Raw genomic sequence first — 21,416 nt, forward strand, 5'->3', positions numbered from 1 at the left:
CCCCTCTTGAGGAAGCTGTAGACTGCAATGAGGGCACCCCTTGGCCTTCTCTTCTCCAAGCTGAACAGACCAAGTAACCTCAGCCTTTTGGCTACCAGGGCACACTGCTGACTCTTATTCAACTTGCCACCAACCCAACCCCCCAGATCTCTTTCTGAGGGGCTGCTCTCCAGGCTCTCATCCCCCATTTTCTATGTGTAACCAGGATTACCCTGTCCCAGTTGGAGAATCCAGTACTTGCTCTTGTTAACTTTCACACAGTTGGTGATTGCTCAACTCTAGCCTATCCAGATCTTTCTGTAAGGCCTCTCTATCCTCAAGGGACTCCACAGTCCCTCCTAGTTCAGTATTATCTGCAAACTTACTTAAGGTACATTTGATTCATATGTTCAGGTCACTTATAAAAACATTAAAGAGCATTGGCCCTAAACTGAACCCTGGGGAACCCCACTGGTGACTGGCTGCCAGACTGATGTAACTCCATGTACTATAACCCTTTGAGCCAATTGCTCACCCAACGTATTATGGACTTCTGTAGCTGTGTGCAGGGCATTTTGTCCAGCAGGATTCCATGAAAGACAGCATCAAAAGCTTTTGATTTCTGGTAGTGTCCTTGTATTTATTTCTGGGGGGCTTACAGTGACCCCAGGATAAAGCACCCATGACTCAGCTGGAAAAGAATCACAGGAAAATCCAACAGGGCTCACAAACCACAACAATTTCTGTCTGCTTACCAAGGAAATAAGCATCCTGAGACTATTGTGGTTGTTGAATTAAGATGCTGTGTGTAATAGCTCCTGCAAAGAGGTGTACTACGTGAATCATTAAAATCACTGAAAAGATAAAACCAAGGAAAGAAAACTGAGGATAATACTGACCTCAAATCATTTCTCGGCCTTGTTTCCACCTAATGAAATGACAAAGGAATTGACCTGATAACTCAGGTGTTGCCCACACATTCTGACTTTTTGCCTGCTGGAGGGATGACGTATGGGTGGAGGTGATGAGACCTGGGTCAGCTCAGCACACAGGAGTCTCACTGCGGCTTCCACAGCCTGGCGAGACGCTGTCCTGGAGCAGTGTAGTCAATGGTGAGAGGCAGCAAACACAAGCTCAGCAGCGGAAATTGCCACAAAATGTTTGCAACTGGCCTATGTGGACCAAGGGAAGAGGCTCGGACACTAAGGGTAGAGTTAAAAGAGTAATTATTTCATTCATGTACACGAGGTGTCCTGTTCAAATTGGGGCACCAGAATGTGGTTTCAGAACACACAGTTCTGATACCTTTCAAGTGTTCAGATACATCATGATTTGATCAATCACTACTTAACACACGTTACTACTGCAAAGCAACTGTAATTCTACAGTGTTATCATCCATCTGCTTCTTTCTTGACTAGACATCCCTGGAGTTGGTCTTGCTACAGTTAGAATCATACAATCAACCAGGTTGGAAAAGGCCTTTAAAATCACGAAGTCCATTGCCTCAGGACTGCCAAGTCCACGGCTAAAGCCTATCACCGAGGGCCTCACCCACACGGTTTGTGCACACTTCCAGGGACAGTGATTCCACCACTGCCCTGGGCAGCCTGTTCCGGTGACGGATCACCCTTTCCGTGAAGAATTTTACCCTAATACCCAACCTAAACCTCCCCTGGCGCAGCTTGAGGCCGTTACCGCTTGTCCTATTGCTTGTTACTTGGGGGAAGAGACCGACCCCCACCTCACTGCACCCTCCAGCCTGGCCCTGAAGACGCAACCGACAGCAAGGGCCGGGGGACGGCGACGCCCTCACCCCCCGCGGGGCAGCACCACGCACCCGCCCCCCTGGACGCAGCGGGTCCCCCGCCTCGCACCGCCCCTCGCACCGCCCGGCCCGGGACCCCCCTTTCCCCGCCCGCCCCGGGGCGGCGCCGCGCTGATGTCAGGGCGCGGGAGGCGGCGGCCGTGCCGGCGGTGCGGGCATGGCGGTGCCGCTGCGGCTGCTGCCGCTCTGCGCCGTGCTGCTGCTGCCGCTGCCCGCGGCCCCGCGCAGGCCGCCGCGCTGCGGGCCGCCCTGCAGCTGCTGGCGGGAGTCGGCGCTGTGCGTCGGGGCAGCGGGGGCCCCCCGCGGGCTGCCCGCCGGCCTGGGGTCCTTGTGAGTGCGGGGCAAGGAGCGGGGCGGGAGGTGCGGGGCCGTGGGATGCGGGGCCGCCCCGCTTCAGGGGTGGTTTCTCTCCTGACAGGAGCCTGGTAAACGGGACGTTCGCCGAAGTCAAGGACAGGATGTTTTCCCACCTGCCCTCCCTGCAGCTGCTGTAAGTATGGCACTGGAAAGGGCAGCGGCCGGCTAGCACTTTTTCTGCGCCTCCTAAACTGAGTTACGGGTGCCCTTGTAGGAACGGGGGGTAACGGGGACATTCCCAGCTTGTGCAGCATCCCGTGCTGTAGCTGCTGCTTCATAACAGAGGGATGCATTTTCCGTGCATAAACCACTTCATAAAGTGTGTGCTCAGTTACTGAAGGAGGACAAAATGTTTTATGATACCCCAAGTTCCCTGTTATATAAACCCTCCCACGCCGCCAGCTTTAATAAGTTCATAGTGCTGAGTTTTCATGTGGTGCCTCACTCCGGCTCACTTCGTGCCCAGGAGTCTGGCGTTGGCTTTGGGACGTTGCTGGAGCGACCGACGGGGGTGAGCAGAGGCTGCTGGGACGCTCCTTGGAGGAAAGCAAGCCTTTGTGCACAGCCTCCGTGCATGAAGTGCTGGTGGCGTCTGCAGCATGACTTGGGCTTCGGTGTCCAGCTTGGAGGCTTGCCCCTCCATTGGATGCCTTCTGACCTGGTGGGCCTCTGTCCCGGGGGCCAGCAGTCCGGCTCCGGCACTCTGCAGCGCTCCCTCCTTCCTGACCTTGGGCACCTCGCGTGGTTGTGCCCATTGCAGTTAGGTGTGTGCCTGCAGCTCAGGCAGCTTACCCAAACTTGCCTTAATTTAGCTGTCCTGGAAGGCAGCAGTGGAAAGGCACAGACACAGAGTGCGGTACAATCCCCTCGGGAGCCTGGCTGCCTGTTTCTCTGATAGTCGCTTCATCCGTGCCCCGCGTAGATCGGTTCAGCATGCCTGTGATGCCCGATACCAGGCAGACCCTCCATGCCTCCCGCAACAAGGACAAGCTTCCTCCCTAAGAAAAGGCACACTGCAAAGAAAACTGGAGCAAAAAGGTGCGAGGCACCCAAGCTAAGCTCTCACCACAGAGCTAGGTGTTAAAATTGGTCTGAGCAAGAGGTAGTCCCTGAAGGCCTCTGCTAATGTTAGGGTCTGTCTTTGGGCACCCCTCCTCGTTTGACTCAAAGGCCTCTCTCACTATCTGGAGGAGCAGCATCCCATGGAAAACACTGGGGAGAAGTGGGCAGAGCAAGGTGTGGAGGCTTGCACCTTCTTTAGCATGGCACCAGTCCCAAACCCGACTGCCTGTGGGCCATGGGGCCCCGCACAGAGCCCCAGGAAGAGGGCAGAGGGACTTTGCCCACTGGGGAATGGGGGCAACCAGCTGACCTGTGCCAGCTGGGAAGGGATGAACCCAAGGGTGGGCTGAGAGAAACCATGGGTGGAAAACTCAAGATGAGGAGAATCTGGCTTGTTTTGGGTAGCGGTACTGAGAAGAGGGAGGAAGAGCACATGAAAGTTATCCCTGTTCCTTAGCTGTAGCAGATTTTTGGGAGGAGACATTGGGGTGTGTGGGGTGGTGGGGCAGAGGTTGAAAAAATCAGAAGTTGCTAATGTCACTTTATGCGGTAGATCAGGCATGGGAGCCAGAAGGGTTTGGCGTCACCACCACCACCTTGGGCCCTGACAGATTTTGTTGGTGTAATTTGTGACTTTCCTTCAAGCACGAGAAAAAAGAATGATTAAATGCAAAAGAGACACATGCATAATTGATCACTTGGGTACTTCCTGTGTCCTCTGTGGCAGTAGCCATGGTAAAAGAGTAATGTAAGGATTTATTTTTAATGGCAGCTTGCATCTTTGTCAGATTTCTTTGGGATAATTTAGCGAGTATTTGTCTAACATTAGCATAATAACCAAGGATCACAGGGAAAGTTTGCATTTCATGTTCATTAGTCTTCTAAATTAATTTTAGTAAAATGCCTAAAACCAGACAAAAAGAGGATTAAGAGGTTTCTCTAATAAAGTGATTAATGGAGACATATTCACTTGGAAAATTCAGAGATTTTCCAAAAATTAATTCTTTTGAGTAGCATTTGATTTTTAGACCAAATAAGTAGTTTTGCTATTTCTTGTCCTTTTCAGGGGATCAGATTGTCGAGGGTCAGGTTGCGTTTAACCGTGGTGGATGGCACAGTGAGCATTTTTCCTGGGGAGCAGTGGACATTAACTAGCATCACATTATCCCTTTGGTTTGTTTCTTTTCTTTTAATAGGCCATTCCACAGAGGTTTATATGTGCTACACTGGTGGGGCAATATGGGCTCAAGTCAGAAAGATTAGTTTGGTCATGGGCAATAAACACAACGGGCATAATGCAGCGTGTCAAGTTTTAATGCGCTTTCCTAATGCCTGCTCTCCATTTTCAGCTTGCTAAACTCCAATTCCTTCACTGTTATACGAGACGACGCCTTTGCTGGTCTCTTCCATCTAGAATACCTGTAAGTCTGGTATTTTATGTCTTGCCCTGTCCTTTGTAAATCAAGATGTTTTGTTAAGTTGCCAAGATTCCCGCTGTGGAGTCTTAGTCTTTAGTGTGATTCCCAGGAGCACGGGGGATAAAGGATTTATGTTCTGCTCCTGTGCAAGTGTTCTTTACAGTGGCTCACCCTTTCTTGGAAGTTGCAAGTGGATTTTTAAAGTAAGCCGTGAATGCGAGGTGGCAATCACAGTACACTGAAAGGCATTGGCTTGGCTTTCCAGAACAGGGCCACCTCAGGAAAGAGGTGGGAAAGCCTCTCCTGGCCTGCTGGCAGCCTGAGGAGGAGTCGCAGGTTATCTATGTATTGCCCAGAGCAGCCCTGATTGCCTGGCTCGTTCTCTTCTCCCAACTTTCTTTCTTTTCCAACTTCACCTTCTTTTTCTGCTATCCCATTTAATGCCCGTGGCATTTATCTTTATGTTATAAATAATTATAAATATATGAATATATAAATATATATTTCATATAATATAGATTATTGCAATTATTTAAGTTATTATTTGTATTCATTTAACTCTCCTTTACTTTGTTCACTTACTTGATTTTACAGTATCTTCATTTCCCAATTTTATTTTTTTTTTTTTAGGTCACCCTTTTTAATTTTTAAAAAAGTATTATCCCTGGTACCAGGTTGTCCTCACCTCATACTCCAAAGGACTGCCATTTCTCTGTGTTACCGGACACGAGCTGGTATGTTTGAAACTTGGAATATGATCTGAAAGAAATTCCTCTTTCCACTCACCTTTTCATTCTGAAAGGTAGCTGTGGAAAACACTTCTGTATTTTTCCAGAGGAAGACCAATGCTCATTAAACTGAGTGCAGACAAATAGGTGTTAAGGTGGGGTGTATTCAAGTTTACTAGTCTGATATGTGTGGAGCAGCTGACACTGGAATTTGAAGACCAAGAAATAGAGGATAATGGTAAATGGTATATTCTAAAATCCATGATTCGGATATTTTAGAGGATTTTTCAGAGACAGTGAACTCCCTACTCATTCTCTTTTCCATGTGTCTGCAGGGAAAAAAGTAATTTTCAATATGTTTCTAAAAAGGAAGAAAACCATTTTAGTGTGATTTCATGAATTACTTGCTTTCAAGTGCTGATGAGCTTGTCCCAGGAGCATACTTGGCTGTCCTGGTTGCATTGGTGAGTGCAGAGAGACCCCAGTCTGAAAGAAGAAAGTCCTGCCCCTCCTCTGCTGGTCAAAGGGGCTATCTCTTTCCCTGGTTGTCAGCTGCAAGCCAGGGAACAGCATGAAGACTGCTAAAGCCTTACAGTTTGAGTTTCCTTTAGCAGCAGCTGAGCAAGTGGCCTCAGTTAATGGCTGTGGTCGCCCTCCCTGCCAAATCCACAGAGTGCTTCCTATTCCCAGCAAATCACACCTTCACCTTTTGGGAATCGGGTGCGAGTGGCCTTTCTCTGGGTTTTTGTGGCCATGGAGCCAGTAACAACATTAGAGCTTCTGTAACTCGTGCCTCTCTCTTACCAGTGATCAGACTTACAGAGAATAAGAAAACCTCTCTGACAAACAAGAATAACAAGTTTCTTTATGTACAAAGCTAAGTCTCCAAACAAAGAGCTGCTGGGGAGTGCTCACAGCAGATATATACATATAGATAATATACCTCCCTCTGTGTCCTGCAGAGACAATGGCATTCAATGCACCCTTAAATTTTCTGGCTCCATGTACAGTCTGGATAAGACAGGTCTGATAAAGATGGGAGTTTTGCTGATGACCAGAGTGTCATTCCAAGGGTAGCATCCCTTTGAGGCCAGATTTGGTGACTCAGGAATCCGGCAAATTACTGAGTCCCAGCTCAAATTTGCATCATCTTGCTGCAGTGTGTGCAATGAAGCCATGTTTATTTGCACGGACTGGTGAGCTGGCACTGTGCAGGGATGCCAGGTGCTGATGATAGTATCAGGAGGCAGTTTGGCTCTCTGCTTTGCGATTTGAATTCATGTCCCCAGGCAGCCTTGGAACAGTTGAACCTCTTCTGACACCTGTGTAGATACAACACTTCCTTATCTGCACCTTTTGCATGCAGTCAGGGTCCCAGTCACTTCATGAAGGGTTTTGGCTACATATAATACATATATATAATACATATATATAAACAGCAGAACCAAGAGCACTTGGCATCTCCCACATCCCCATCTTGACTCTCTTTTGAAGAGACCTTGGCTCATAGCATTTTTCCTCTATTTCCCTGGAAGGCAAACAAGGATGTATAGAAGAAGTGAGACATTTATATCTCGTGAAACCTTTTATAAAGTCAGCATGCAGTTGTCTTCATCCAGGTACTGCTGTACCATGCAATATCTTGATGGCCACCTGGCTGCAATTGCTTTGCAGGGCTGATGATGTATTTAGGGATGTGTCCTCAAGTGCTCGGGGGTCAAAATGCTCAAATATCAACGCTTTCTTTAAATGCTGACATGCAGTCAGGAGGAGCAGCATGCTCCTGGAATCAGTACCTGCCTGTCATTATTCCCCCAGTGCACGGGGCCGTGACTTGTGTGCAGGTAGGCACCCTGCAGAGGTGGTGTCCTGGCTGGAGGAAGCTGAACTGCAGCACCAAGAACAAGACACTGGTCTTGCCATTTACGCAGGCTTTGTATGTGTACGGTTCATGTCACGGCTCTGTGGGTGCCGAGGTGAGACAGTGCATGCAACCACAGGAGCTGCCCATCAGTGTCAGTCTTCAGCGCAGGCAGCCCTGGCACTTCTGTGCTGCCATGTGGTGTTACAGTGCAGGTGATTTGTGAGAGGAATGTAGGACCTCAGCTTTCAAAGGCCACCTCAGAAATCTCTTCTACACAGGTCTCTTGCCTCACACAACACGCCCTGAGAGGATTAACCAACAGAGGAGTAATGTCTTTTGCTATGTCTGTTTTGTTCCTCTTCTGCTGGATGTTTGTGTCACATGCTGCTGTCCCTTTTGCTGCCTGGTACTTTCATCATTACTTGCAGTCCACTCAAGGAAAGTGGTAAAGGGAAAACAAGCTCCACTGAGACTTCCCCACCTTTAAGTCTGAAGGGGCTGCCACCGCTGCATTTGGAGGCCATAGATTAAAGCACTGGTGATGCTAATAATAAAGGCTTTTAAAAGACTTGTTTTGTTTGTTTGTTTGTTTTCCTAGATTCATTGAAGGAAATAAAATTGAAACCATTTCAAGAAATGCTTTTCGTGGCCTTCGAGACCTGACTCACCTGTAAGTTATTTAACACTTGGTAGAGTAATTTCTGCTTGAACAAAACTCTTCGGGGGGACCACTGTTTTTTCTGCTACAGAGAAAACCTCTCTTCCCCTCCATGCATCAGCTTCCTCCTGCTGTCAGCAGCATGCCTCCCTCAAATTAAAAACTGGCCTTAAAAGAACTCCTGCTGGAGCAGCCCTGTGGCGTGTTGGGCTGCCTGTGCACACTCACAGCTTGTGCTGAGATGCAGCTGCTGCCCGTGGATGCTGAACCGCTAGCACCATCACACTGTGTACTAGTGATTATCAGTCCTGGTTCTTCAGCATGCTCAGTGATTGCTCTGTGTGTTGCATTTGCACCTAGGCAATAAAAAAGTTCTATGTATTTATTTTATTTTTACATGATCTTCAAGCAATCTCCATTCTTGAATAAGAATAATTAATATGTGTCTGTTCCTTATGACTATTAACAATGCCAGTGGCTGGACAGTTCTAACTGTAGGTGAGCTCAGACTTAATGAGTCAGCCAGACAACAGACAGCAATGGTACTAAGCTCTAACTTTCTTTCCTAGTTCTTTGGCCAATAACCATCTCAAAGCACTGCCGAGGGATGTCTTCAGTGATTTAGATTCTTTAATTGAGCTGTAAGTAATGAGAATCTTTCTGCTGGCTGCCTAATTCTGTCACTCTTGAGTTTTACATTCTGGGTTTATGTGGTGCTGTACCTGATATCTGCACAGGAAAGACGTGTGCCTTTTGTTGTGCTAGCTTTCCTAATTTTAAAATTGTTTACTTGCTAGACTCCTCTAAAATAACTGCTGTTTCTCAAATCACTGTTGTTTCTCATGCTGCTGTACATAGCTTGCATTATTGTACTTCTTTTTTGATGTTTCATATAAATTGTTTTTTAGGGAAAGGGAGACAACGAATTCTAAAACTACAGTTTCTCTGAACATTTTTTCCTGTTATTGTGCATGCATCCCCTGAGATTATATTAGTGAAAGGCATTCATTTAAAAAAAACACCTTTTTTCTTGTTTTTATGTAGTTGTAGCACATTGTTGACTTACTGTCAGTGTTGTCTTGTATAATTGAGCTGATAGTCAGCTTCCCCTATTTTTGGCCTAGCTCTCCCAGACAGCAAAGTATAATTGTAAACAACAAAAATTGCCAGGAGATCGAAGAACAAGTACAGTGCTGAAATTGCACATACATTAGTAGGGGAAGGTTAAATTGACCACACATCAGCAGCGACTCAAAAAATACAAGCCTTACATCTGTATTTTAATGTAACACAGAAATGGTGCCAGCAAGGCCACTCTGTCAACCAGTTGTACTGGAGTAGTTTAGTGAAGGAATGGGATTTGTCAGTGTCAGCAGTAGATGGAGGGAAGGAGGCTTGCAGCAGACAACCAGGCTGTCAGGATTTATTACATTACAGCCCTAATCCTATGAAAATTTATAAACGTGAGTGACTTTACACGTGAATCACAGAGCTCCATTACTATGATTATATGTGAGCTTATTTCCTAAATAGAAACAGTTTTTCCAAGGACAACACTTAGTGAAGGAGAGTTCATAGTAAGAGAGTCCAAATAAAACTGAAGCAACTTCCCTGTTCTCAGTTCAGAAACAATTCAAGGCTACTCAGGTAATTTTAAATTCAGCATGTCAAGGTGATAACAGTTCTGTAGTATCCATATTGCTATCAACCTTTTCAAATATGTTTATTTCTGTGTGTTTTTTTAGAGATTTAAGGGGAAATAAATTTGAGTGTGACTGCAAAGCCAAGTGGTTGTTTTTGTGGTTAAAGATGACAAATTCCACTGTTTCTGATGTCCTGTGTATTGGTCCAGCAGAATATCAGGATAAGAAGTTAAATGATGTGACAAGTTTTGATTATGAATGCACCACTACAGGTATTCAGAATGTATATTTCTAAGCACACTACAAATGGTTAAATATCAGAAGTTTAGACAATACCTTTTTGCTTTTGTGAGCATGACCTGGGGGGAGGAAAGGGTTACATACAAAGCACTACCAAGTACAAGAACAAGCATAAAATGGGAAAATTACATTTTGAAGTCAAAGTAAGTACCAAGTTTTTATTTGGATTAAATTATAATGGAAGAAGAGCTCTGACTATTCATATTCCAAAAGACTTGATTATGACTACCTTTGTGACTTACTTTTCATCACAGAATGCTTTCTATTATCTGGAATAAGGCCAAATAGTTATGGCATATGAGCTTCCCAAAATCTCTGTATTTCGCAGAAAGCAATGAAAAGAAGTTAAAATAATGTGGCTATATCTGTTATCTTTATTCAATAGGCCACGATTTAATAGCATCAAAAGTGGTGGCAATACTGCCAGCTGTTCTTCATGGAACTCCATTAAGTTGTGGGAAATGTCCAATAATATTCTCACTACTGTCTTGTTCAGGATCTTGATTTTTATTTTAGGTAATGTAAAGCATGCTAAAAGAGGTGAGGAGAAACTTGCATGTGGTTATGCTCATGTTTTATGACTGAACAGCCGCAGTTACCTATCTTCAAATGTAGTCACATCATATAACTGAGTATATCAGCTGCGAGTATTGTTTTTCATCTTTCATGTATATGATGTCAGCACTCCGCCTTTTTTCTGTACAGTAATACCAGAGGCGTTCAAGTTCTCATGTGTCATCAAGTCATTGCTATTAAAAGACAATAGGAAAGTTGATTACTAGTAATGTAAAATGAAGTTTCATGACAGGGAATGGTAATTCAAGGGCAATATGTAAGGGAAAAGAGAATTAACTCGAAATTCAGAAATACATCAGAAGAGTAGCAGGTGTAAAGCACGGTAATCTGCTGCATAAAGGATGTCAAAACCAGGAGAGCAGTGTAGCTTTGAATGGTACCTAAGTTACATTCCTGTGTCTGCCAAGTCACTGAGATGCCAAAGTAAAAAGTCGCTTTATTTCATTGCAGTCTGGTTTAAGCAATTGCACAGCACTAATGGTGCAGATGAGCAAGCCTTATCTACCTAGTCCTCACACCTATACTGACCTACCTGCCCTCTGTCATCTCTTTGTACCTAGGAACCTAACTATGAGGTTGCCACAGGCAAAATTCACCCTTAATGTTAGTTCCTTGGTCTGCTGTAGGTGAAATTACTTCAAGCATGAATGTAATTTCACATGCTGTAGTTTGCTGGGGATCTAAGACGTTAACATGGTGCAAGGATTGGCCAGCTGAGTGTTTGTTCAGATGCCATCAGAGGAGTGCTCTCACAGCACAGCATGTAGCTGTAGTACACTCTTCAGATAGCAGAGGGCATTTTCAGACCAGTCATTCTCTGGGAAGGCTGTGTGCTGAACCCCTCTGGCCTGAGGGTGAGCAGCAGCAGGCTTCCCAGAGCTCCAGTGCATAGTGAAAGTGGAGGGTGTGGAAGACATGGATCTCTGTCATCCTTACAAAGTGCCAAGAGGTGCATGCAGGAACTACCTGTAAAAGACAAAACAGATCAGTAGAGTAGAAATGCAGATTTTCAGGAATGTGTCATGTTTGAGCCAGCATCATGTCCCTGCACTGAACTGGAAGTTACCTTGCTTGGGCTATGGTGCCCTTGGTGGTCTGTGATGTCAGGCCGCGTCTGCTTTTTCCTTCTCTGCCTTTGCTTTCCACAGATCCAGAGGGATCATAAATATGTCCATATTCATTCCTTGAGAACTGACTAGTCACAGGCTCAGGCTTGTACCATATTCTGTGTGTAGTCTCCTTTCCCAGTCAATGATGAGCAGTGCTCTGCAAACCTCTTTCATTCATGTTGGTCTTCAGTACTGTATTTCCCTCCTTTGCCAGATGTGATGAGACTTTCCATTATTTCTGGTCTCTGGTACCCTGTGTTGAGCATGACTGGTTGTAGGATATGGTAACAAAGCCATTTTCTTGGTAAAACATGCATCTCATTGGCTTCATTGGTTCATTGAATCCACTGAACTGGTACAATGGTAACAGGAGGAGAAATGGAAAGAGGTGCTGCCAGATAAAAAAACAAATCAAAACAAGACAAAGAACAAAATGCTCCTATTGCTTCTTCACAGAGAAAGCAATTCACAGTGTTGGTGATCTGCCCTTGTAACTCTTTTTGTGATAACATCCCCCTTTCCCGTGTCTCACGGCTTACATCATGGAAGCAGGTCAAGCTGTTTCATTTTGTTTCCTGTCGTTGTCCCATAGCAGTGTGCAAGGGGGCTGTGCTGTGGCTATAAGCACAGTGGGGGACATGTAACTTATGTTTAGGAGGCTGGGAAGTGGGCCTCACTCTCCCACAGTCACTGGGAACAGGTTGCGTGCATGCCTGGGACCTGCTTTGCCCAGGCCTGCAGGCAGGGATCATCTCACTGAGCTCTGAGAGCTTGGTTTCCCCTTTCTTTACCTAGCTGGGATTGTCTTCTCTCTTTCCCCATGGGCTGGAAGGAAATTGCAAATTAAGAGTTATCTGCTCTGTACTCACTCTTGTGCGAGATCACCTGTGCTGCTGCGGTGGGAGATGGGAATGGATGGCTAATGCTCCCTGACAGCACACCCAGGTCCTGGTAGAAGTCTCTGCTGTAGGGAACAAAGGATGTGAGGAGAGAGGAACCAAGTCACAGGGTGCAGTTTAAGAGCTGCTGCCCAAACAGATCATTGCTCCCCTTTCTCTTTAATGTCCTCCAGCATTCTCTGTGCGCTCCACCTCTGCTCTGCCAGCATCAGCACTCCTGTGTGCTGGGATCAGCCAGAGCAGTGGAAGGGAAATCAGCCCAGTAACAAGAGAGGTGGGTCCCTCATCCGTGATGGCTAATGCCAGTTCAGCAGCAGGAGCAGAGGCAGAGTGGGTGGCTGGAGGATGGGGGGACACACCACCCCAGCTCCCAGCCAACAGAAAGCAGTGTTAAAAGCATGTCAGGGGGAGTAAAATCATGCATCAGGGTTAGAAGGAGAGGTCAACAGACTCGGCAGCCAGCAGCACCGGGGAAGCGAAGGCTGCATCCTCTTCCCTCTCCACTGCAGGCTGATCTAGCTTCAAAGAGAACAATTTTGGAACACCCCCTCCATGCACACACACTATATTTACTGTACAAGCTCTTTCTAGAATTAAAACAAGGTATGTGGACCTGCCTGTAAAACTAAGTAAAGCCTCCAAGACGTGCAATGCTGGCAATCCTGATGTGGCAGCATCTCTTTACTGTGTAAACCTGTTGTACGTTAGAGTCTCATATTTCCAGCTGGTGCTAAAACCAACATTTATTGCTTTTTACTGATTATGACTGATTTTGTTACCCATTTTTACTCATCCAGTGATATAAAGAGCCAAATGACAGGTGCAAGTAAAAATAGCTGTGTTAACACTGTATCATTTCTGAATGAGCAGTGAGTATCAACAGACAGACTGGTTTGTTTTAATTCACAGATTCCCCCAGAGTGTTTCACAACTGTTCAGATTTCAAGAGATGTCTTTTTCAGGATTAGGGGTTTGGGGTTTTGGTTTGGTTTGTTTTGGCTCGGGGTTTTTTTTAAGATTTAAAAAATATTTTGATTCTGAGTGACTGTATCTGCTGTTGTTCCATCCTTAGCTGCCTTCCCTGACTTATCACTTACTTTTACTTTCTGCATACTTCAGTGTCAGCTTTCTCCAGTTCTTTTAGTTTTCCCAGTGAGTATGAAGACAACTTTCTTGTTTTCTTACAAACATTTATGAATCAAGCCCAAACTCTATTTATGATAGTCCCTCGAAAAATGGAGACTGTCATTTCTTTCGCAGCTGTAGAATCTGCTCTGTTTGTTTAATGGCAGTCATCTATCTTTATTCTTCAGTAGTGTAACTCCTCAAGGGCAAGGCTTTCAAGCATGCAGAGACAGAGGGTTCTTCATTCAAAAACAATTATTTCATAATGCACCAAAATGAGGGACTCGAGTGAGGACTTAATTACCATTTCACCAAAATCCCTGGATGCTCAGGCCCTTCCAGCATAGGACTGCATGGTGAAAACATGTAGCAAATGGAGCTTGAAACAGCGGTGTGTCGCTCTGCAGAGAAACACCATCGTAGCAGAAGATGCATTTCCTTTTCTACGTATCTGTATCCATACATCACTGCTGCCGTGTTCTAGACCCAAGTGCTGGCTTTTCTTTGTCAGCTCTGCTATACTGCTTTCTTTTTCTGGTAATAATGACCTTCCCCAGCTGTCCGGCCAAAGGTCAGATCCAAGTGTCCTCACGTTGCCCCAGACTGGCTCTGGCCTGACTGCTGACTTAGCCCTGGGTGAAGTTTAGAATTAAATCTACAAATGCACTTAGATTTTGAGAAAAAATCTTGAGTTTTTGAGTTGCACTCAGTCTTTACAAGTTACTCCAACTCCTCAGTCTTAGTGTCTAGGGTAAGTTTGCTGCTGGATAGTAATTTGAAGATTAGTTGTATTTTATGCCTAAACTACTTTACAATGCCCCATAAAACGTTATGTTAACTGAGTTTTTGATTACTCCATTTTGTCTATGGTCTAGCCAAAATGGGGTTATCCCCAGGCAAACTTCAGATACCATTTCACTTTCTGCCTGGTTTAGCATAACACAAATTGCTAGTGATTAAATTTACATGACTTAAGAAGTTATTGGACTTCAGCTGGAAGTTGCTGTCTCTCAGCTTGACAGTGATTCTAGCAAGGCCATTTCACTTGATGGGAAAGCACCTTCCAGCTGTGGGGAAATAGACTTCTCCCTCAATACCCTAATTTCATTAATGCCAGCCAGCTTAGATGGAAAATCTGATTTCTGCCACTATTTACCTATTCGATCTCCTCTGCAACTATATTTCCAGAGAGGACAGTTTATGATGCCTAAAGCAGGAGACACTTTCCCCTGTTGCTGCATGCCTCATGGGAGCACTGACACTTCCATGCTAGTGTTACACAAAATCCAGACTGTTTTGCTGATTTTTCAGTGTAAATCATTATAATCAGTGACCACTTTGTGCTTCCAGTAAAGATGTATCCTAACTTTTGAAAATGTATGTTTCTAGATTTTGTTGTTCACCAGATTTTGCCCTACCAGTCAGTTTCAGTGGATACATTCAACTCAAAGAATGATGTGTTCGTAGCTATTGCACAGCCCAGCATGGAGAACTGCATGGTGCTGGAGTGGGATCACATTGAAATGAATTTCAGGAGTTATGACAACATCACAGGTATATGAACATCTGGATTCCCATTGTTAATGAACTGTTGGCATTTCACAAGAACAAGATTCATAGATGGGACCAGTTGATGGTTTTTGTTCTGAATCTGTGTTGCATTTAGCAGATTAAAGCATGTAATGTTTGGACATTAGTGACCTCATGGAGTACCGCATCTTGTTAATACACGCACGTTTGACTTAGCTCTGGCACACAAACTAGGCTTTTTTTGTCTGATCTTGTAAATGGTTCTGAAGACACAAACACTTGCTGTGAATGTCGTGCTGTGGCCTGGCTTAGCACTCACTGCCTGAATCACACTGCGGGTTACAGTGCAAGCTGAGGGAGCCCTTGCTCTTGCTAAAGTGCCTACAAAGTAGAATATAAAAATAGTCTACCGCATGTAGAAGGAAGTAGGTCTGAAGGATGCTTTTAGGATGGGCTGGAGAGGAAAGCATGTTTTACAGCTGAAGATGACATAGAAATACTTAAACTGTGTTTGTTGCCTAGAGAGATGTGCTGTAAAGCTTTCATGTTTACTTTCCATTTACAAACATGCTTAATTAGCATCATGGCCAGATTACTCATCAAACAAAAAGTCCATGTGGATGCCAGGTGATTTTCTAATGTTGACAACTGTTCTGTCCCTAACCGACACTCATGGTGCTCAGTCACACCATGACAGCAGGAACAAAGTCTTTAGAGCTGTTACACACTGCGTGATTTCCCAGCTACTTCAGGCTATTGGTTCTGGAGACTCAGGAGCTAAATTTCTCTGTGGACTCTCCTTCCCACATGTTCCTTGTTACGTGTAATTATTTTTTACCTTGCATCTTGGGAAACAAAGAGTGAGCTGCATCCCCATCTGGTCTACAAAGGCAGCAAGCACCTACCTCCTGAGGTCAGCTGTGTGTCACTAGTGAAAGTTTACAAGATCTACCCCTCCTTCAGGAAATACTGGAAATTAAAATTTTGCCTTTTTTGTGTTTCATTGTGTTTAGTAGATTAGGGGTAGATATGTACCAGTGAATGAAAGCTGAGAAGTCGATGGCCCAAAGAGAGCTAACAGAGCTCTAGAAAAGCTCCGGAAATGGAATTGAGAGTTTGGGTCATTGCCAAGTTGTCTTCCAGTCACCTTCCTGTGAATAATGTGATTAGGAGACACTTCTGCTGGGTACCTGTGTCATAGCTCCACACACAGTGTGCATGCTCAGACTTGTTTCTTGAAGGCCCATCCTGTGTTCCTAGAAGGTCTGAGCTTGAGCTCTGGACTGTGAAATGCAAGTGAGAGACTTTTGCCAGGGGACATGGACAGAGCCTAAAGGGTGTTTTGTAGAGCTCAAGAGCCAGATATGTGCTGTAAACGTATGATTGGCATTTGAATACCTGAATTTAGCCTTTTGTAACATGGGCTTATAGAGTTGAGCTAGTTGTCAAGATTGCCTTCCTAGTCAACATGCAGATAATAGGCATTGCTGTCCTCTGCAAAAGGAGACATATACAGGCCAGGTGAAGTCTCCTCTAGAGTGCTTTTTGATAAAGTTAGACCAGAAGGAGCCCTGATGATCAGCTCAGCCATTCAAGTTTATGCTGCAGGTGCGTTACAGTACTTGAGATGGATCCCACTTCTCCTACACTGGGCAGGTGGTAGATCATCCCAGGCTGGCTGTGTTTGTTACTTTTTTGGTGTGGTTCTTGTACAGTGACTTGACATTCTCAAGATAGACCATAACCTGATCTGATCTAATCTGGCAATCACAATATTCCTAAATATTTCTAGTTTAACATAATCTCAATAATACTTAATAGAAGCAACAGAGTCAGATTTATCTTTTTCTCCTGCTGTCAGGTGATATATCCATGAGATGCATCAATATTTCTATTTACAGTAGAAAAAAGCTGACTCTGGCCCTCTTAGAGCAAGAAAAATAGACTATATTTCATTCTTCTGGTTAAGATGGAAAGATAGACATTCCAAGAATAAGAGAATTTCAGATTCCTGCTGAGTCATGAGATAACAAGTCTTGTCATTTTGGAATAATGAAATTCAGGCTCAGTAACTGTTTTGAATATTAGGGTGCATGTGTGTGAACAAACAGAGAAAGAAAAGGTATTCTGGGTAAAAATGAATTAGCATTTTGGGGTACATCATACTTGCACACCTTGAGGGCGTGACATTTTCAATATTTGAAGTCACCTTTCCAGTTCCTAGGGAGAAAAAAAGCAGGAAAAGAAGCTCTGATGGCATGTAGCAGAAGACGAAATTATCAGATGGTGCAGATATAAAAAGGCAGAGGGGTGATGTGGTAATCTCTCTGTGGTTTAAAGGGTGCTTTGTACTGTGCTAATGTATGTGCTTTCTTTTTTCTTTGGGCAATAGGTCAGTCCATAGTGGGATGTAAAGCCATTCTTGTTGGTGACCAAGTGTTTGTGGTGGTGGCACAGCTCTTTGGTGGCTCACACATTTACAAGTATGATGAAAGCTGGACAAAGTTTGTCAAATTCCAGGATATTGAAGTATCTCGCATTTCCAAGCCCAATGATATAGAGCTTTTTGAGATAGACAGTGAAATGTTTTTTGTCATAGCAGATAGCTCTAAAGCAGGTTTGTCAACAGTGTACAAGTGGAATAACAAAGGATTTTACTCATACCAGTCTCTTCACGAGTGGTTCAGGGACACTGATGCTGAGTTTCTCGATATAGATGGGAAATCACATTTAATCCTCTCTAGCCGTTCTCAGGTTCCCATTATACTCCAGTGGAACAAAGCTTCCAAAAAGTTTGTTCCACACAGTGAGATCCCCAACATGGAAGATGTCTTGGCTGTGAAGAGTTTCAGGATGCAGGATAATCTGTACATCACACTCACGAGATTCATTGGTGACTCCAGAGTTATGAAATGGAATAGCAAGCAGTTTGTGGAGATACAGGCTCTTCCATCCCGAGGGGCCATGACACTGCAGCCTTTCTCCTTCAAGAACAATTACTACCTAGCTTTGGGAAGTGACTATACCTTCTCCCAGATTTACCAGTGGGATGGTGAAAAGAAGATTTTCAGATTATTTAAGGAAATCTACGTGCAAGCGCCACGGTCTTTCACAGCCGTGTCAACGGATCGAAGAGATTTTTTCTTTGCCTCTAGTTTTAAAGGAAACACTCAAATATTTGAACATGTCATCATTGACTTGAGTTTATGAAAAGCTGCTGGAGTGAATTTCATGTGCAATGACATTTATACACAGACAAAACAACAGAGACATTTCCAAAACCAGGGTGCACCTATGGAGTGTGATGACATTTTCTGAACTTTTCAAACTTGCGTGTTAATCAGGGATTGCATTTACTTGGTTACTGCATGGGATGTCCGTTTTATCCTTTTTCAAAGACTCTTTGCAATCTGCAGTCATTCGGAGGAGAGTGCAGTACATCAGGATTAATGTTGACATCTAAGAGGATGGTCTCCATTTTACCCAGAAAACTACCTTGAACTGAGCGTCTTATAAAGAAAGTGAAGACTGACCCCATACAAAGCATAGAAATTATCTTGACTCTTAAACAAGCATGTTAGTAATGATTTTAAGACCAGAGCCAGTTCTTCGTGATTGCTGATGAATTGCACAAGCAAACAGTAACGTTCCAGAATATACTTTATTTTGGTTTCTTGAGGCCTATCTTCAAAATCTGTTTTTGTGGTTATAGTAAGTCTGAGGCATCATTTTAAATCATTGTAGATTAAAGGGCAAGTCAAAATCTATTGCCATTTTTCTTCCATTATTCACTATTTCAGCAACAAATGTGTAACAAGTAGCTCAGCCCACAGTAACTGGGTAGCTAGGAAAGGAAGAGTTTTTCACTTCTGGACTGTAAAGTCTTAACATACATAGAAAATAACAGGTCTGCATGGTGCCATGAATGAATCAACTACAAACTCCACCCACTTTCTGTTTTAATGGGTATTGCAGAAATCTGTGTCATTTTGCCCTAATATATTTTTTTCTGATGATCCCGGTAGATTCCGGGGTGTTTTAACAAGTATGTTGTGATCTCTCAGTCTAGAAAGCACAGCTGAAGCTTAGCCTAAAGCACACATCTACATTCATGCACTCCATGCTGTAGCTCGTCTGCATGCCATGAGATGATTTACTCTCCAGTGCTCCCTCAGAACAACTCACAAGCAATAAATTGAGGTTTGGGTCATCACAAGCTGTATTTGGGGAATCCTCCTGGCTGAGGTCTAAATACAACTTCAGTATCGCAGTCTTTTGAAATCAAGGCAGCAGGAACCATTTCAGGCTAGAGCTATCCTTGCCTTCAAGAAAGAATTTCCTCATGGTGGCTCCAGCCTTTTTCCAGGTTGCCAACCCACTGAAAGTTAAACTGGAGAATGTAAACACACTGTGCCCTATTGGTGTTTTGGGTGGATACAGACTAAGGCATTCAGTCATCCTAAACAGGGCAGTCCTGGCACGCCAAGCCTCTGTCGGGATAACAGCAAGTGACTGTTTTCCTGGAAGGACTCTCTACCATTCTTACCCAACAAAACTGTGTATCAGAGCCCTTGTTTGTTCACTTACACAGTGTGTTTCTTTGAGTTTTCATACCACTTAGCATATTAGGTTGTTTTGCCATGTCTTGCTGCTGAATTGCTGCCTCGAATAAATAGGGAGGCTTTGCATAAAGCAGGCAGAGCAAAAGAAACCGTCCTTTATTCCTTCATACTCACGGCTATCTCTGTGCTGAGTGAGCTTTACATTTTTGCCTCGGACATGTGAAACATGGCTTATTATTACAAATAGAGATGTTCTTATAGGCTCTCCAACGTCCAACATGCCTTCCCCAACTTTTGCCTCATTCCTATGAAATAAAATTATTACTGGTCTGTCAGACCCAACTCATTCTGTTTTTAAATGACATCTTTGTGTTTTCCCTATGGAGATGCTCGTCCTGGTTTTATTTTTTATTACACTGGCAATTTAGCCCATCCAGCCATCTGAAGTATTGAGTACTGGCCTCCCAATGTGGTTTCAGCTCTGGTGGTTCAGTCAGACCAGTAGATGCAAACTAAGCCTCTGCAGTAGGTTTTAGCAATACCTCTCCTAGGATTAAGCTAACAAATCCAACAGGGATGATTCATATGTTTGCCAGTGAGTGAGATTTCTTACCCTGTTCCCAGTTTACTTTTTGAAGTGGGTATGCTTGGCAAGCAGTGTTTCTTCAACTTGTGTTGCAGGAAGAATTTGTTACTGCTTTTCTGTTGAGCATACATGTTTGAATAGAGTCAGATGTTCTGATGAGGAGAGGTATTTCTCAGCATGCCAGCACTTTCTTTTAGGGCTCACTGTGAGTAGCATTCCCTCAGCAAGGGGCATCAGGCAGAGCTAAAAAGCTAGTTTAGGGAAACTGGATCTTGGCAATTTTTACTTGAAGGGAAGCAAGAGGATGGTGGAAAAGGGCTTGTGTATCAAATAGCAGGAGATTGTACTGTTTCAAGAGCCAAGGGGATTTTGAGACTTGGCTATCAGCTTGAATTAAAATGGTCTCTGCAGAGACAGGCTTAATAAAGAGGATAGAGTGATGCGCAGGATTCCAGCTCATTCACATGGGACCAGAAAAAGAAAGTGAGGGAAATGAATTCTGTGGGAGGCTGCCGCTTCTGCTGAGTAGCTGAGTTGGTTGGCCAGAAAGGCCAGCTCAGCATCCCTCCTGGCTTCAGGAGGAGCCTGACGTCAGGCACTGTCCCTCCTGTTTTGCTGGGTTAGCACAGAAGGTCAAAGCAGCCAAGAGGGAGGGTAAAAAGCACCAGCTGATGTAGAAAAGGTTATGGTACGTTTCACAGGATTAAACAAAGGCAGGGGCTCAGAAAACATGTTCTGCGCTTCCTGCTCCCAAGGAAGGGTGCAGGATGCAACCATAACAACAGATATCACTAAGCATCAAGAATACTTTCTGCCTTTCCAAACGCAACAACGGTTTTGTTTCCATGCCCTATATTCTATAATAGAAATTGGTTTGAATAGTAAATTAACTATGCATATACATATTGAAACTGTTAGACCATAAGGACAGTGAGAAAGGATAAAAGAACATGCTACCTTGTAATTTTTAATGTATTCTAAAATACATGCAACTATGTAAAGAACAGTAGTTTATATAAGCATAGATTTAATACAGTGTGATAGCTACAGTGGGAGCTTTTTAAGGCTGTATATACATTGAGCTTTTTTTAGTAAAGAGGAGCTGATGCAGTCAATGCTACTGACACATGTATGTACTCTTTCAATATATGAATAAAATGTAGTTAATGAGACTAACAGTCGTGTGCTGTGAG

At 44.2% G+C, this 21,416-nt stretch overlaps 1 protein-coding gene across 1 annotated transcript; it reads left to right on the forward strand.

Annotated features, from left to right (window-relative positions):
- The first annotated feature begins 1,963 nt into the window (after positions 1-1,963).
- Positions 1,964-21,399, forward strand: LGI2 (leucine rich repeat LGI family member 2). The gene is made up of 8 exons (XM_065699648.1): positions 1,964-2,136; positions 2,225-2,296; positions 4,575-4,646; positions 7,834-7,905; positions 8,463-8,534; positions 9,639-9,808; positions 14,935-15,099; positions 17,468-21,399. Exons 1-8 carry the CDS (start codon positions 1,964-1,966, stop codon positions 18,283-18,285), a joined length of 1,614 nt encoding a protein of 537 aa, XP_065555720.1. The 3' UTR covers positions 18,286-21,399.
- The last annotated feature ends 17 nt before the right edge of the window (positions 21,400-21,416 follow it).

The sequence above is a fragment of the Lathamus discolor genome, chromosome 1 (assembly GCF_037157495.1).
Source record: "Lathamus discolor isolate bLatDis1 chromosome 1, bLatDis1.hap1, whole genome shotgun sequence".
Taxonomy (NCBI): Eukaryota; Metazoa; Chordata; class Aves; order Psittaciformes; family Psittacidae; genus Lathamus; species Lathamus discolor.